The sequence below is a fragment of the Scomber scombrus genome, chromosome 21, assembly GCF_963691925.1.
Source record: "Scomber scombrus chromosome 21, fScoSco1.1, whole genome shotgun sequence".
Taxonomy (NCBI): domain Eukaryota; kingdom Metazoa; phylum Chordata; class Actinopteri; order Scombriformes; family Scombridae; genus Scomber; species Scomber scombrus.
The window spans coordinates 18,230,023-18,248,696 of record NC_084990.1 but is presented as its reverse complement, the minus strand read 5'-3'; the positions used below and the strand labels follow the sequence as shown (position 1 = coordinate 18,248,696).

Here is an 18,674-nt window from a genome sequence, read left to right as displayed (position 1 = left end):
TGGATCGGGTGTTGGCTAGAGACAGGATCATTATAAATACAGTTATATTTCCCAGTTGTCATGAAAGTTAGTGTTTCCTTGATACAGTGATTCATACAGTGAAGTGTATAGATTTCAAATTTGTTTAAAAAAAAAAGGAGGGTCGTGGTATTGGATTGGGAGTCTTAATCGCAGATTCCCTGAAATGAGAAAGCCTTATATGAACTATTAAGCCAGATTATCCTAAACATTTTCAGGTTATGGCACAGGAACACTGTAAAAACATAACTACAGTATGTATTTTATTTTACAGGTCTTTTTAGTTTCCTACAAATTTCCTAAAAAAGTAGCTTCTATTCATTCTTTCTATCAAAGGCAAATTTGGTAGTAGGTGAGAAACTGAGTCACTACACAGTTTTATGTAATATGCTAATATGTAGTCTGACACACAAACAACACTAAAAAGAAAACAATTGTTAAGAATTTAATGTACCAGGGTGTTTTGCAAATTAACAACTATGTTTGTACCCAAATACAACAATTGGACACTTAACAACTAAACCAACACTTTTTACATTTTTCTCAAAATTTGCACCAAATCGCATCAACACCCTCTCTGCAAAATGTCCTAAGAATTTACTGTTTAATACCTGCAAATTACCAGAAACCAGGAATTTATCAGGAAATTTGTATAAAATGAAGAGACCTGTAAAATAAATGTGACAATTTTACCGGAAAACTGACGAATTACAACAAATATTTGGGTAATCATTTTACTGTCTTTGTTTTCCAACCTGGAAGTTTGTTTCAAAAGCTGTATGATTGTCTATTTGCTCTTCTGTCTTGTCCCATCTGACTTCTTTCAAGCAACGCTGCATTTTAGAAATTAAATCGGCGAGTTATTCTTATCAAAAAGACAAATTGCAAGAACTAAGAAAATAAGACCAAATTTGTAATAAACTAAAAAAACCCTGACTTTCCCGATTAACTTAATTGTCTGATTTTCCCTGAATATAAAATTAAAACAAACAAAAGTCAATATTCCACAAATTCAAAAACCAGTGGGAACCCTCAAAAAAAGCTTGGTGGATCAGAGTGAGGGAGCTTAAAGATGTAAGACGTCATTGCTGGTGACTACAAAACAGCCAGGGTGGGAGAAAGGGGTGGGTGGGTGGGTTGGGGGTGTTAGGTCCTTGCCAGGGGCGACCGTATAGCTTCTGGTTGCCATGGATAAACTTACTGGCAGGTGAACTTTGAGGTGAGGGCAGAAGTGGGGGCATCTCCTCTGTGGCGCTGCTCTGACTCAGCGCTGAACTGTCCGCTAGAACACACACACACACAAAACGCAGCCAGACACACGTTAAAATACATACATACATACATACATACATACATACATACATACATACATACATACATACACCACAAGCACACGGGTCAAGAGCATGACAGACACGTGTAGTATCTCAGCAAACCTGCCAGTCACTACAGTCAAATATGCACACTTCTCTAGATGGGAGACAGAGAAAGTGAGAGCGGATAAGAACAGGAAAAAAGAGGGTGAAACACTTGAGTACCTTTCCTACCTTTCATTTCCTCCTCATCATTGGTGGCGTTGCTCTCCGTTGATCCCTGGAGCGCAGAGGGATGAAGAGAGAGAGACACTGAAATTAACGAAGCCGGCGTCTAAGTCTGAGAGGCCTGAGAGCGAAGCAGCTGGGTAACACGCCGCCTTTCAGACAGACAAAACACACACACGCATCTTACCTTGACTCCATCGGGAGGGTTGTGCACCACTGTGCTCTGAGATTCCTGCGACACAGAACACAAAAGTCAGACGGACACATCGTAATCGTGGGCCAGTGCCTTTCAACTGGCTTTCCACTGAGCCTCACACATCACCTCAGCCATGGGGTCGTGACCCAACAGAACATTTCCTCACTAATGGTTAATTTCTCTTCTAATCTGTCAAGAGCAGCTACTGTTAGGGCTGGGAGATGATTATGTTAATTATCGATTAAATCTGCAGTTTATTCTCTCAATGAACGGCTTTATTGTTCGATCAATAAAATGTCAGAAAAGCGTGAAAAATGCTCATAATCATTTCCCAGGTTCCAAATTTCCCCAAGTTTAGTTTGACAAACAGTCCATAACTCAAAAAAGGTACCAATTTTACCACAGAAGGTGAAGAAAACCAGCAAAGTCACATTTGAGAAGCTGAAAACAGTGAATTTTTTTTGATTTGCTTAAAATGTTACTTTATCGAAATGGATTAGAAACCAATTAAAAACAAAATGAGTTACTTTGTTAAGTTTTTGTTCAACAAACTATTATCTGATACAAAACAGATCTTTCTAAATTTTAAATGTGATTTTGCATGTTTGAAAATCTATTGAAAAAACACTCCCCCAACCCTAGCCTTGGCCTACTTTTGGGGTCTCGCATTAACAGTTGAGAAGCACTTCCTCATCACACCAGACTGTGCATTATGTAACCAAACCACTACAAGATGAAATATGTAATGCATGCTATTAAAGCGTGTTAAAATCACAACGTGCCACTACTGGATGACAACACAACAGTCAAGTTTGGCAGTATGGTAAGAAGGTTAATGACGGCAAAATAAACAGGTTAGAATGAGAAAGATGGTTGAATGAGCTAAAAAAAAATAAAAAAAAACTTGGATGACAAAGTAAGATGTTAGGATAGATGGTTGCAGGGTGGCGTTTACTTTAGAGAGAAGGTTAAAGGGTAGCTGATTAAGCACAGGAGGGAAGGATTATGTACAGAGATCATTATAGGTAGCTGAACCAGGACTCTACAGTTCTCTGTGCTGCCATTTAAGAGGCATATAATCATAAAGAGAAGCTCATGCTCCTTAGAAAACTAAACAAGGTGCACATGTGCATCCTGAGATTCAATATTAAGGATGAGCATTTTTAATTATTTCCAAATGAGCGTCTCATATGCTTGATTTAAAATTGAGGACCACATGTGCACCTTGTGGGGTAAAATGGAGGATGGGTACTGCTGGGACAGGGAATGTTACGGTGCAACACCTCCTGGATGGCGGATGAAGGATGACAAGCAACGACTATGACGATGGAGGATGAGGCAAAACGGGCTACTATGCAACTACTGGGGGGCGGTTAAGAGGCGGGAACCGACACTGCGGCGGCCTACTGTACCATCTGGGCGTTGGTTGCCATGTTGGTGTCTTTCAGGGCATTGATGGCGCTCACTATACTGTTCTTACTGTTGTTGGTAGAAGGCTGGGACGAGAACGCAGACACTCAGAGTCAACACATACGGTACACAACACACGCGCACACATACTCACATAGATGCATTAGAAATATACGCCTTTTAGGGAATGGGGCTAATGTTGTGCCGAGGCTCCCAGGCTGTTGAGAGCTAACAGGGCAAATTAGAGGGTGAGTGCCACAGAATGGCCTCTAGATCATCCTTTTTACTGCCTCACTAACTCTCTATGCCTCCGCCACTTAACTGCACAGAGAGACCCCTGGGGCAGAGGAGAAAGAGAGGGAGGCGGGAGGCAGGAAGAGAGAGGGGAAGAGATGCTTAATAGCAGCAGAGAATGATGGAGACTGCTCAGAAAAGAGAGCAGCAAAACTCTGACTGAGCTTGACTATAAAGGTGAAGAAAAAAACAGTTAAGAAAACAGTGAGAGAATGAAAGAAAGGACTGATAGTTATAAAGAGGGATGTGAATAAAACTAAAAAAGCAACTAAAACAGTCTCAAACTTGTGAATGAGGACTACAGGAATCTGGGGTTCTAGAAACACACCACAAATGATTGAGAAACCCTGGAGATAAAACATAACAACCCCACAGAAATGAGGAGGACATTTTAGCCAAAAAACAGAACTCTAATTACTGAATGAAAAAGATACTGCTCAACATAATACCAGGAGGAGAAAGTGAGCTACAGGAAAGAGAAGACAGTGAGAGGAACAGAAAAAGAACAGAAGGCAGGAAAAAGGGGGTCAGCTAACAGAGGAGAGAGGACACAATATAGGAGAGCAATGACGAGAGTACCTTACCTTAGCGGAATCTGACTTCTTGTTGAGTAAACTTTTGCATGCTGTAAAAAAATAAAATAAAATAAAAAAGACGATAGAAAGGGAGAGGAACAGGCAGAGAATTGAGTATCATTTGATAAGAGCATCCATGCCAATCCACCAAGTTCTTTATCAGCTTTTATTAATAAAAAAACCTGCAAATTTAGCAAAAATCCAGATCTACAATTTTTCAGATCTATGAAATCCCAAATCCTGACTCTCTATGGCAACGTAAGCTTAGATGTTGCCAGAGAGAATAACATGCATTTAATGGATTTCTTTGGCATTTTTTTCCTTCCCCCTTGGCTGTACAGTTTGCTACACTCTGCAAAACCCATTCAGATCATAACCCATTCATTGCCACCTGGGGATAAAACAGAAACCCGAGAGCTAAGTAAACTTCCTCAATCCATTTCCTGTCTGGAAGACCCCAGCAGATCTAAAAAGAGAGTGATGGTCAGACTGAAACTGCCGCCAGGACTGATGGCAATGAGCTACGTTAATGTAAATCATTGATTTCCTTTAAGGACCCCGGTCACTTTTCTACTCAGTCTAAAGCTCTCAACTGTCTGTTGTTTCCTTTTCTCTTTTTTTCCCCTTCTTTCTACTGACACAAAAACACACACAGACACAGAGGTTCCAAAAATCTTATCTTGTGTTTCTTACCTTCCAATAAGAAATGGGAGAGGGGAGAGGGGGAGAGAGGGGAAGGTTGAGAAAGAGGGCTTAGTATTTCAATACAACAGAGTGGAGATAAGGGGCACAGCGTTTAAAGGCAGCAAACAATATCAAGTGACAACTCATGCTCAATAATCTTGGCTGTTGCATCGATATGCAGGATCTAGCTAGGCCTGGCCATGCAGCATCCACAGGAGAAAAAAAAAAGAAAATAAAGAAAAAAATTTCCTTCCACAACCAGGGGAGAAAAAAAAAGAGAGCTGATTGTTGAGAGCGCAAACATCTGCTCTTCACTTGTACCAGACAGCCAATCAGTGTGCCAATAGGGACAGCATTGGACCACCACGTTCACATGCTCTCTAAATACATCCCTTCCCTCTTGCTCAGGAGAATGATCACAATAAGTTAAGTCAAGATGACCCGCGGTAAGACGGCTGCACCACTCAAGCAATACCAGCTTAGTGATGAAGAGGAGAAAGATGGATTAGAAAGCATGTGAAGGTGCACCGCCTGAGAACATTTTATAAAAAGATATAACCACACAGGACACCCACATGCGAAAGGCAGCAAGGCAAACACCTATTTAAAAAAAAAAAAGAACATACAGAAATGCCTCAAACTCACACTTCTCTCACATTTTGCTATAATGTCATTAAAAAGGAAACATCATGAGCAATCTGCCAAGCCTTGCTTCAGCCATAATCTTTTACTAAAAAAGGTGCAAGGAAGAATTTACAGTATAAAGTGCCAGGATTTTTTTTTTCTTTTTTTTTTTAAACAGTGATGAGTGACATCATCAGAGGACTTAAAGCTTTAAAAAAAGACAAAACAGCTGGACAATTATCAAAAAGGATGAGGGCTGGTCAGTCCAGTCTGGTGCGATGATGTCACACATGATATGTTCACAAAAACTTACAAAACGGGCAACTTGGTCCAGTCTCAGTGAAGAAGCCCGCAATCGGAGGGCTCTAGCTGACAATCAAACCACCACAAACACCCCGAATCTCAGCGCACCAATCACACATAACAGGAGTAACACCTTCCACCGGGGTAAGTTCCCCCTTTTTTAAAGTTCTTTAAAATCTTTTTAAATGTTTTACATTTTACCTTTATTCTGCCTAAACACATATCCTAGTTACTTATTACAGGGATTAATTTACACTGTAGAGCAAACAAGATTCTCCTGTCTGAAAAGGTGACGAAGAACCATGTCTGCTCTACACTGTCTATTTCTAATGTATACATCCATGGAGCCACCTTCGGAATCGCCGACCTTAACCACCCACCACCACCCGGCAGGACGTAAGCACGGCCTGATTTTAGTACTTTCAAAACAAACACATTCGCCACTCCATTACGTGATGAATATGTCGCTTTGTATCTTACGCACATGGTGAAAGGTTCACTGCCACGTTGGCCTGTGGCATTCCTTTGGGGAGGCACAATGATTTTTTTTTTTGAAAAGTACTAAAACAGACCTCAGGAGGGGGAGATGAGACGAGGGATGCCTTTAACCTTGTGGGATTCATTAGGAAGGCTGCACAATCGTGATTGTTTCAGCAGTTGGCTCCGGTAACACGACCAAAGGCAGCGCTCCCATCCTCCGTCTCATTCTGAACCTCTCCCACTCCTCAACGTCCGCCTTTCCCCAACCTCCCACCAAACCCAGGTCTGACGATGGCAGCACGCCAACCCAACTCTTGCCGGCCCCCTGCAATGTCAGTTCCCGCCCCCAGGATACATGCCCCTCCTCATCCCCTGCCCCACTCCGCCCTGTGTCCATCCGCACAGAGAGAGCACAAGGGTGTATGGGGTCAGCTGGAGGTCAGGATGGAGCTTGCTAGAAGTGACGCCGTAACTAATTTGGGAAATGAAATGGAGTAACAAGGTCACCACTGAGTGGTGGTGAGGTATGAATGTAAAAAGCACTTTGGAGTGCAAGTTGAATAAATTGATTACCATTAAGTGATGCTGATGACAACTGTGTCCATATAATCTAATGCCTTCGCATAACAGCGAAGACAACACGTTCATAAGAGCCTAAATTAAGAAAACTTGTGTGAGCATGCATGCGTGTGTGTGTGTGTGTGTGTGTGTGAATGTTGATTAAAATGCTGGAAGAGGCTGCATGCAGGCGTTTGGGTGTGGTAATGAGGGCCCACCCTGTACTATGAACCAAGGAAATAGCTGTGTGTGTAGAGAGGAAGTGGATGGGCGTGTCTCTGGGACGTACCTTCCTGAGCCAGTGAGGCCGTGGAGGAGGCGGCAGCAGCAGAGTTGGTATGCTGCCGGCCCACTATTGGACAGAAATGCTACAGTTGGGAGGAGCTATGCAAATTATTCAGGTCTATCTCACGCTGTTCAACCGTGGGCCTAGAAAGCTACAGAGTGTGCTGGCTCCAGTCCAGATATATCGCACAGTTTGATAGAAATGGCCTAAAAGCAAAGATGTGCACCCCTGTGGTTTCCTAGGCCTAGGGTTGAAATCATTAACCATCGACTGACCAATTACTTAGAGGCTGGGAACATGGCTTCAACGAAAACAAGTCACTCTCAGCAGGCTGAGATAAAAAAAAAAAAAAAAAAAAAAAAAAAAACAGTTTCTTAGCAGTCACCTGTTTTTACAACACCACACTTGCCCCCAACATAAAAAATCTCATTAAAGACTAGGCTTCCCTCTCTCAAAACATGCAAATGCTCCACGGCAGCAGAAAAGAAGGACACACACTCACACACACACAAACTCATACATACACACACACAAACACACAGGGAGAAATATATTAGCATGGACAAGGACAAAAACTGACGCCCACATATAGTCTGGAACAGTAAATGACAGAATATCACATTTAAGGTTGCTCACACATCAGTGCGCTCATTATCAATACATTATTTCTACCATGACTTGAAGGAGCTTTATGTTTCATATTAGTTTTAATGTTGTAAGCAAGTAAACTCCTGCGCACACACAAAAACATTTTGAAGATGAGTGGGTGCGTGTGTGTGTGTGTGTGGTGTGGGGGTTAAAAGAGGTGCAGAGGACTCTATCCACTCTCCTTCCTCCTCTCCCTCTGCATGTGCTGCGTGGGAGGCTGAGGGTAAAGGGCACACCCACCTGAGAAGTTTCTGGACACCAGCATGGTGGTGAGAATGGCTCCCTGGAGGAAGAGAGGAAGGAGGAGAGAAAAGTGAGGGAGGTATAATGAGTGCTGGGAGAATTGTTTTATTCAACAGGATTTCAGTATTTCTTCTGGGCTCACTGCTCTATATTCATTTCTAATGGGACACTAACATTTTTATCTTTCTTATATTTTAACAGTGGTTCCTTCACCATAGTACTGTTGTGTTTAACAGCCAAATTCAGTCAAGGCTGAACGTTCGTTTGTTCTTACTCACACAGTATATAATGATTAAAAAGCTCAGCATGTTGTTTTATTGGACAGATGCATAATTAACTGTAAATCCTCACATCTCCAAGTCCCATAATGTATTATTCTATGCAAATTAATTTAAATGGTGTGACAAAACAGAACAGCTGATACTTCATTAGTCTTCATGTAAGACTGTGAATACAAACTACAGCATTCGTTTGAGATTTTTCAATACGGCTGCAAATACTGTAACACTGCATTTTTATACCTTACTTATATTAAAATGTTTCTCTATAAAACCATTTTTTTCAATAAAGTAAAGTTAGATGAACTCAAGCAGCCATATAAAAACCTTTGGGTGAATAAAACAGTCCAAAATGGATACAATTTTGATTACATCAGGAACTGTCTGATCAAAAAATAAACGCATAAATGATGAGATATCTGATGTCAGCTTTTGGTACTTTTTTGCTATAGTACCAAAACATACTGACGTTCAATAGACAACTCTTAACAGAAACATACATTACAAAGCTTAATACTTGACACTTAATCTGTTTTTAAACTATATGCAGAGATTCTGTGTATGTGATTTATGTTTTCAAATGGTTCAGTCGCTCATATTCACCAAAATGGCAGTGTTCTGTATATGACAGATTAGGGCAGCTGATCAACTAAGATACCAAAGAATAAAGCTCACATTAAAGAAACATATTGCAGTCACATTTTTAGTAGACCAAGGAACTGCACATGGACGTTCAGAAAGATGGAGGGCTAAGGATAAGCAGGGAGAATAATTTCTTCACAGTGAAAGGAAGCCGCAACAAAATAAGTAGTAATATTCTGGACAATAACAAAAGGTGAAGCGGTGAATAAATCAAGAAGGATCAACATATAGAAAGGTGATAAATCAAAATTTAGAATAAGTACCTTGAGTTTTCGGCGAGCATTGAACTTGCGGAGACACTCGACAGTCTCCTGTCTGTGCATCATGGATGCCACTGTAGAACGATGCTGTGGGAAGACAAAACCAGAATTATACATATAAAAAAGTATCAGCTTGTGCATGAATTTACTTGTGCAATATTATGGCTGTTAATTATATTATTGAGTGACTATTTATTCACACCTACTGTATCAGCACCTTCTTTGATAATGTTGCAATTTAATTGAATACTTACGCAGACCCATGGGTGTTTGAGGGCCTGTTCGGCAGTGATTCTCTTGGCTGGGTTGATAGTCAACATCTGGTTAATCAGGTTCTTTGCCTCAGGAGTCACTGTGTCCCACTCTGGGGAGGGAAACTGAAGAAAAGAGGGAGAAACAAGTCCTGAAGCACTATCCAAGGAGGGTTTCATTAAGGGGCAACCAGACTTGGTTGAAGATCCTTGAAAGATATTACACAGATACTTCAAGTATTTTCAAGCAGGTCCAGCTGCCCTCAATTCAACCCTACTTGGATAACATGGATGACAATCTTCACAGACATCTTCCTGAAGGACTTGTTAGAAGTCTGCATCTGCATGATTCTGGCTAATCCACACCATCTGGGCACCAGGTATTTAGTTAATTTCTCAACTTTGGACTGATATGAAAACAAAACTGTAGATTTTCGGGGGGCTTAACAGATGCTTCTGCGTCTGGTCTTTAAACCATTTTTTCTTATGAGTATATTCACTACAAAAAGGTTGTCTGAGACTTTCCTCCTCTCTGGAAACTGCAACATGACTTGATTACCACAGACTGAGAAAGGATACCCCTTCTCTGATTCTCTGTCTCTCTCTCCCCCTCTCTTTCTCTCTCACACACACACACACCCCTACACACACACCCCTCTGCAATGCGTCAGGGAGGCTCTGATAGGATCAATAGCTTTGGACCAGCTCTCAATTGGACACTATTAAACATTCAAAAACTGCTTAGCAAAACCCTGCAGTGCACCCTTCACAAATATACACCTCACATACACACAGGTTTACTTAGGTCACTTTTGGGGAAATTGCACAGACTTACAATGTTTTTTGGAGACGTACACCAACACTAACCAGTACTCTCCTAATACTAACCCTAACTTAAACCACTGACCCAAAAGTCAGCTTTTTACCAATTGGGGACATGACATTTGTGCCTTCAGTCTAAAATGTGTCCCCAAAAATATGATAAGTCAGATCCACACACTTACATCGTATGCCCCAGCTTTGATCTGCTGATAGAGTTTGTGTTGATCTTCATCCCAGAATGGAGGATATCCAACTAACAATATATAGAGAATAACACCTGACAGAAAACAAGTGGAGAAATGAGGACCAGAGAGAGATAATGTTACAATAAGGTGCATTCATTTCCATTAGACAAGGCAAAGCTATTTTATCTATATGACACATTTCACTAAACGCAAACTAAACGTTATTTAAATTAAACATTCACACAGTGACAAGTAATGCATAGAGAAGAATATAATAAAAAATCAAATGCATGATAATGCAACAATAACAACAAACAAACATTCAAACATGTTTGACTTGTAATATCCAGGTTATTTCAACACTTTGTTAGTTTTGTTAGGTTGGAGGTTTTCGAAAATCAACCTGTCGAACTGGTTCATTTGACTGAAGACAAATATCGACAGAATCTTGTGTTTGTTTCCCACCAATGTAGAGTAAGATGCTGACTGAAACAGGTTAAATGCACAAAGGTGAGGCTTAAGACTCACCACAAGCCCAAATATCCACAGGTTTGCCGTAGGGGTCCTTCCTTAGGACCTCAGGGGAAAGATAGCCAGGGGTACCCGCAAACCCTGCCGGACAGAAAAACCAGATGACACAATTAACAAGTGTCTTTTATTTCATTTCTGATGAGGTCTATTTCTGTGCGGGTATGTGAATGGTTCAGACGATAGTGACCTGTTTGTCTCCAATGCAACACCAGATTATGACAGTGTAGAGTCACAAGCAAATGCCCATTAATCATCTCGTCCCCGCTGGAAAGCCAGCCAAATGTTTGCCAAGACACAATGACCTAAGCATGAACTGGAATGTGTCCGTGAACCTCTTAAAGGTGCAGTGTGCAGAATTTAGTGACATCTGGCAGGACGGACTTGGCAGAAATTGAATATAATATTTATGAGTATGTTTTATTTAATGTATAATCACCTGAAAATAAGAATCGCTGTGTTTTCGTTAGCTTAGAATGCACCCTTTATATCTACATAGGTAGCGGATCCTCTTCCACAGACCCCTCCATGTTGCACTACCATTTTTCTACAGTAGCCAGAAATAGGCAAACCAAACATTGGCTCCAAGGAGGGCCTTTTGCATTTTTCGCAGCCACCATAGCTTGTCCTACACCAGGCATGTCCAAACTATTCCATAAACGGCAATGTAGCTACAGGTTTTTCATTCCAACCATGCAGGAGCACACCAGGCTTGACTCATTTAATCAACTGATCTCAGTCTTCAGACAGCTGATTGGTCGATTCATGTGTGCTCTTGATCGGTTGGAACAAAAATCTGCAGGCACACGACCCTTTATATGGAATAGTTTGGACATGCTTGTCAGCTGTTACTTTATGCAATGCTCACACAAATATTCTCCAATATTCTTTGGCTTTCCAAGTGGGCGTGCAAATGAGTATCCGTGTATTCCTATTTAAAAGACGGTCTATTCAGCAGTGATTCACATGCTTTAAGAGTAGAAACTATTCAGTACTCAACATCTATACAGACATATGAAAGAGAAACCCATTCAGATGTAATTCATATGCTCAAGTGTAAAAACTATCCAGTGCTAAACACCTAGATAAAAAACAGATACACGTAATGGTCAAACATGTTTAAAAGGCATACATACTATGCAGAATTTCTCTAAAAAACAAAAATGATCCCTCTCAATCATCACCCACTGGGAGCGTGTGGTGGTGGACCCTGCCCTCTGCCTGTATTATTTTATTATTCTGCATTATGTTTCTGGGCATCAACCTTTGGGCAGTGGGCGTGTTGCCACCAGCCAACAACAGCGTGCAGGTTTTGAGGTCATGATTATAAAAACATGGCGGCCAGTACATTGCTGTGTCTGTCTCCTCTGCTCTCTGTCTGTGTCTGTGTCTGTTTGACCGAGGGCAGGGTTGAGCTACACACACACAGAGCAGAGAAGCAACAGCGGACAGGATGTAGAGTGTGCTTTCAACTTTGAATGTTGGGTTTACAAACACAGACTGACAAATCCTGCACAGCATGCCTTTAAGATGTGCGTGTCACTGTTTGTGTTTTCTTACCAAACCAAGCCTGCTGCTCTCCCTGCACTTCAATAGCAAGGCCAAAGTCTGCCAGCTTCACTGCAGCTCCCTTCATCTTACTGGCCAATAACAGGTTCTCGGGCTGAGAGAGAGAGAGACACACACACACACACACACGGTAAAGCAGAATGTAGGACAAGAGATCAAGACAGTGAGAGACAGATAGTGACAGGCGCTCTTCAGTAAAGCTCTTTCTCAGAAATATTTATATTTGACGTATTCGACGTGGCTTGTGTGGGGGTGGGGTAAAGGTGTGAGAAAGTGATGGAGAGACGGGAGAACTGGAGAGGATCGGTGGTCGAGAATCTCCACAACGCCTTATATGGGCATGGGTTCGTAGCCATAGAAACCACTCGGGAGTCATTTAGGCAGTGCTGCAGACTGCATGCTAAATGGAAAGTGTACTTAGCAAGAGGCAGTGTGTGTGGCAGCGTTCTAAATGGTCGTTGTTTGGGCAGTAAGACATAAAGGGCCGCAGTAAAAGCCCACTCAGGATAAAAGGCCAACAAATCAGACAGGCAGCGCTGGAGGTAATAGCGTTATTCTCCGCGCACACATACACATACAAAAGCCGCCCACACATGTCTGAGACGTCCCTTGAGATTGTTTTTTTCCAATACGTTAAGGTCTCTGCATGAGAAGGTACGATTTAATACATATCATTATTGTCCACCCTATCAGGATTATTATCATCACCTTAAACTAGGTTAAGTGGAAAACTGGCTGTAGCAGAGACGTCCTCTTCCTCTACTCTTTGCATTTGAGCCTATCAGCAATTTGGGGACGAGTCAAGCCCTTCCCCCCGCTGTTCCATGGGTGGTGTGATGTCACATGGGTTGTCCTGGCAACTCCCGAGGTTCATCTATGCCTTCACCTCGTCTCTCATAATAGACCCCCTTCACAACAGCACGACACTGTGTGTCCGCGTGTGTGTGCATGCACGTATGTGTTGGTCGAGTCCTTGTCTTTTCCTTGCCATAGGTGAGAGACGAACTCTTCCACGTGATCATGACTCATCATCTCTGTGCTCAACATGAACACACACACACACACACACACACACACACACACACACACACACACACACACACACACACACACACACACACACACACACACACACACACACACACACACACACACACACACACACACACACACACACACACACACACACACACACACACACACACACACACACACACACACACACACACACACACACACACACACACACACACACACACACACACACACACACACACACACACACACACACACACACACACACACACACACACACACACACACACACACACACACACACACACACACACACACACACACACACACACACACACACACACACCAAGGACAAGCGGACAGATGTGAAAACAGATAGAGGAATAGAGGGTAAAACAGTGGATGGGAAAGGGACGCAGGGGAAAAATAAAAAGGGATAGAAGCAGAAATGCAGAGGAAGAGAGAGAGAGAAAGAGAGCGAGCGAGAGAGGGAGAGTGTGAGAGAGTGAGAGAGAGAGAGAGATGGAGCAACCGAGAGCCATCTGTGTGTTGCCATGGCCACGAGCAGAGGTGTGTGAGTGTGTGGTTGTCACAGCAACGGGCAGCCACTCACCTTGAGGTCTCTGTGCACAATATCATGCTGGTGGATATGATTGACACTCTCCAAGATCTGACTAATGCAATGACTATGGAGAGAGAGAGAGAAAAGGGGACAAACGGAAAGAAAGACGAGTCAGTCGCTACCCTTTGATTACAAAAAAACTTCACGTACACATAACATTATTTGTGCATGATCTAGTTACAAAACGGATGCATTTCATTACAACATTCAGTAGGTATTATTGTTAAGAAAGAACTGACATCACTCTTGTTCACAAAATGATTAATACTATGCAACTAGAACTGTCTATCGGTCACATTTTACAGGTCGTTAAAAGGTCGGTCTAACCAAATGCTTCAGACAACTTGTATATACATATGTGTATGTATGTATGAAATTTTTGCTTGGAGAATGGCTTAAACAGCACCTTGTTACAGCTTCTTAATTGTGAGGATTTGCTGCTTTTATCCGTTTTTTAAATCTATTTGGGTTTTTAACTGTTGGTTGGAAAAAAAGCAATATGAAGATATTACTTTGGACATCTTGTTATTGGCATTTTTTTCTGACATTTCATAGCTCAAAAAAATGATATGGAGAAAATAATTAATTGATGGTGAAAATCAGCCTAAAAGTAAAAACAGAGAAGAAAATTATTATCCCCTCCATCCAAAGCCAGTGGATGTTGAATTTTATTATAAGTTGCATAGCAAACATTTACTATAACAATGGCTATTCTTTTTCAAAAGCATAATACAGGCACTGTAGTTTAAACAATCAATACTGAGGAACTTGTGTGGGAGGCGTACTCCACAGAGTCAATAAATCTCTGTCCCAGTAGCAATTTTAATAATGGGGGCGTCAATTCAGCTGCCACTAATACCATTGCCATTATTTCTCAATTCTGGCTGGTAAGCATGTTTTCACACTAGCCTAGTGAGTGTGTTGGCTCACGATGGGTCTTATAAAAATTTCTTACAAGCCAGTACCCAACCACCTTATTAATGTCCTACACACTGTGGTGTCAGGCTCCATGATCCCACTGTTTGAGGCTCATGCTCATGTCACGTCTCTGGAAAGGCTAATGGGTTAAAGGTCAGCTAGAGAAAGTGTGGCTGAGCCTTAATCCAAGTGGCTTGGTTTCTGTGTGTGTGTGTGTGTGTGTGTGTGTGTGTGTGTGTGTGTGTGTGTGTGTGTGTGTGTGTGTGTGTGTGTGTGTGTGTAGGGGTTTCTGTGTTTCTAAAGCCCCCCAGTGTGCGTGAACAGACAAAGACCCTTAATCCAATTGTACAACAGACTCCATAAGCTGCACACCACACAGCCACAGGGAAAAAAAAAAAAAGAAAGAACGGGAAAGGAGGAAGCAGCAAGGAAGGAGAAGGAGTTTAAATGTCACAATGTCAAGAAAATGTCAGGAAATCGTGCAAAACGCCCGATACATTTTCACAGAGGCCAAGGTGAGATCTTCATATTGCTTCTTTTGTCGAATGAACACAAATCTTAAAAGACAGACATTCAATTTCAAATAAAAAACAGAAAAGCAGCAAATCTTCACAAGTGAGAAGGCAGAACCGGCTTTTTGAATATAACCGACACGATCGATCAACTGATTTTCAAAATTGTTGGTGATTAATGGGCTGCCAATTGACTGATTGAGTAATCAACTAATTGTTTTCAGCACTCCTTAAATGTAGAGCGAGGATGGAAAAGTGACGCATGTGAAATGTACCAGGAGGGCCAAAAAGAGAAAAGATAGACAAGTATACTGATGCACTTGTTGGCAGAGGTGGTGCATTTGCTGACAAAAATATGAGCAAACCAATTATATCCACCACTGAGTGTGTTTATGCTCCCAGAATGAGGATGAGGTTTCATGTATTAAATGGGATTATGCAGTATGTTTGCAGAAGAGTGTGTGTACATGTATGTTTCAGCTACATATGGAGGTACTTACCTGGCATCAGCCTCACTGTAGTACTCCCTGGCAACAATATCTTCAAAAAGCTCTCCTCCTGTCACCCTGGGAGGCAGAGGGAAAGGGCGGAAAGAAGGAAAAGAAAGGGAGTAGAAAGAGGGGGGAGAAAAAAAAGGAAGAAAGAAAGAGACAGTGAGAGACAGCGAGGCCAGAGAGAGAAGTAGTTAGCATACACAAACAAACCGCAGTCACGCACATGGATAAAATGTCACAGTGTGTGTGTGTGTGTGTGTACAGAATATACTCACAGGTCAAAGACTAGGTAATGAAAGCCTTCCTCTGAAATGCTGTCATGGAGTCTCACTGCAAGAGAAAGGGTGAGCAGTGAGACAGAGATATAAATACTGGAGTCTTGCAGATGAAAACAGATAAAAGAAACAAGGAATTCTGGCTGTTAAAACTCCCCCCAAATGAACACTAGAACGAACAAAAAAATAATAATTAAGGATAGAAATGGACAAAGGCAGAACTGGAGAAATCACTATCAACTGTGGCTGTGACGTATTGATTTTTTCACCCCTCACAACGGTGATATGACAGCAGTGCAGCTAGTGGTTGGGTGGTTAACCGCCATCTAATTAAAACCCTCAGACAGACACCATGATTACTGAAGCTGAGTGATGGTGTTGGGAGTGTGTTTTGCTCGGGGACAAATTATCAGTAGTTTTTAAAATGAATCTTTAAAACAAACACCACTCTAATGGAGTTTCTATATGGTTTGGAGACTGGCGCCGCAGCCATAAGTGAGTGGCAGGGATTGTAGTTTATGATGCAGCATGACATGAGTGATATTCCACATGAGAGGAACCTTAGTGACGTGTTAGGAGGTTTTATGTTCTTCAAACTGCCTGTCACATATGCACCTTCATCAATCAACTCATTATGGCTGTTTCTACTTTTACCAGACCTCCCTGCAATATCCCAATGTATTCGAGACTCTGCAAAGTTAATGTAGGGGTTCTTATTCAGGGGTATCATCAAATGTATTTATTTGTTTTTAAATTAGGGGGGAGGATACAATGACAAGGCCTTGCATATATTGATGTTATTTGGGCAACCTCCGTCAACCTCCTGCTGGGTTAGAAATAAACATGATTTTTAGGCTACATACATTACAAAAGTACATAGGAACTGGCCACCTGTAGCAGCGTCATGGCTAACTACACTGAAGCTTGCATTGTACCTTTTTGTACGTCTGAGGCTGTGGATAACTCAATGGCGTGAGTTAGTAGATGAAATAAAATGGTTCAAGTCTGCAAGTTTCCAAATTGCAAGGATAAAATGACAAGATACACACCGAGCAGTTTTCACGTTCTACCGCTGCAGACTCTCATACTGTAATTCCTCACACAGCTGCATGCTGTAATCACATTTTTCTTACCATGTGGAGCTAAAGTGTAAATCCATCTGTAGTAGTTACACAGCTGGGATTACACTCATCCATGGACACTTCTAGATTTTCGGAGTCTGGCAGCAACAGGTCCGACTGCAGTAATAGTTTATGCTCTTCCCTCTTCAGAAGAGGAGAGCAGTGAGGAACACCAGCAGTTTCTCTGGAGGTAAAACCATAACTGTACCTCGACTTTCTTGACAGCTCTGTTACCCTTCTGCCTCCATTCTTCCTTTTTCTTCGTTCAGTTCTTTTATCTCCTCTCCTGTACTCCAGCTCAAATAAATACTTGGCCATTCAAAGTGAAATGACTCACGATCATTCTAGTAATACTACAAGTGATGATCCCTCATTGCACTTGTTTTTTTTTGTTTCCTTACAGCCTCATTCATGTGAACAAACTTGAGTGTGCGGATGAATACGTGGGTGGTTCGGTTAGCCAGCAGACTGCCCTGCATATATAGATCTCTATGCAGTTAGCTATAAGCCTGCTACAGGTGGCTAATCCCTGCTTTTACTTTCATTCAGACTCAGAAACAAACATTTGAAGAAATTCATGTAAACTTTATGTACAACTGACAGCAGAATATGCCTCTATAAAACCAATATAAAGGCGCAGTCATGAATAAAGAAAAACATCCTATACCGTGAAACCGACTGAATCTTAAGAAATACCATGATACCAATGTTTGGTCAGTAGTTACTGATGTATTTGTCCTTTTTAGATAATATAATTTTCAGTTGACACAGAAGCTGAAGTAATGATGGCCGAGCTCTTAATGTTCCTCATGTTGTTACTTACAAAACAAAAAGCCTGCGTGGGTGCTTACTGTAACTATTTTTGGGGGTGTCGGTCACAGAAAGATGGTTTCCCCATTTTTAAACCTGCCTAAAAAGCTCTGATTGGCAACCAGTGAATCAGATGTCAAAGAGGACACAACATGAGACCTACATGACTCTCTGATTATTTTTTTTTAAACTGACAAAATGTGCAGATGTGGGCAGAAATTCAGAGGTTTGGGACCAGACTAGAAATGTTACATTTGCAAGGAAAAATCTTGCTACCAATAATGTCATCTAAAAAATAAATGCAGTGATGACAGTAATGAGTTTAACGCAGTCGGCATGATAATACCACTATACTGCAGTAAAGCGGTAACCATCAAAGCTCGGCTGTCAACTTAACTAATCAGCTTCAGAATGACAAAGCAGGATCCAGACTGCAGGATCCAGACTGCAGGAGCCAAGCTGCAGGATTCAGGCGTTATAGAAAAAGGGCCT

General features: G+C 41.7%; 1 protein-coding gene across 10 annotated transcripts in view; it reads right to left on the bottom strand.

Moving 5' to 3' along the window:
• LOC134003615 (calcium/calmodulin-dependent protein kinase type II subunit gamma) overlaps positions 1–18,674 on the bottom strand; it is a 39,871-nt gene that overhangs the window by 8,973 nt on the left and 12,224 nt on the right. For 2 of the 10 annotated variants that reach the window (XM_062442858.1, XM_062442862.1), the window contains exons 4-18: positions 16,252–16,306; positions 15,983–16,048; positions 14,044–14,116; positions 12,387–12,489; positions 10,827–10,910; positions 10,296–10,390; positions 9,295–9,417; positions 9,044–9,127; positions 7,858–7,900; positions 6,973–7,035; positions 4,044–4,084; positions 3,168–3,251; positions 1,747–1,791; positions 1,557–1,611; positions 1,220–1,300 (exon numbers count right to left, since the gene is read on the bottom strand). In XM_062442858.1, coding sequence (XP_062298842.1) covers positions 1,220–1,300; positions 1,557–1,611; positions 1,747–1,791; positions 3,168–3,251; positions 4,044–4,084; positions 6,973–7,035; positions 7,858–7,900; positions 9,044–9,127; positions 9,295–9,417; positions 10,296–10,390; positions 10,827–10,910; positions 12,387–12,489; positions 14,044–14,116; positions 15,983–16,048; positions 16,252–16,306 — 1,095 coding nt within the window. The remainder of the gene's footprint in view (positions 1–1,219; positions 1,301–1,556; positions 1,612–1,746; positions 1,792–3,167; positions 3,252–4,043; positions 4,085–6,972; positions 7,036–7,857; positions 7,901–9,043; positions 9,128–9,294; positions 9,418–10,295; positions 10,391–10,826; positions 10,911–12,386; positions 12,490–14,043; positions 14,117–15,982; positions 16,049–16,251; positions 16,307–18,674) is intronic. The other 8 variants (XM_062442859.1, XM_062442863.1, XM_062442864.1 and 5 more) reach the window with 6 other exon arrangements.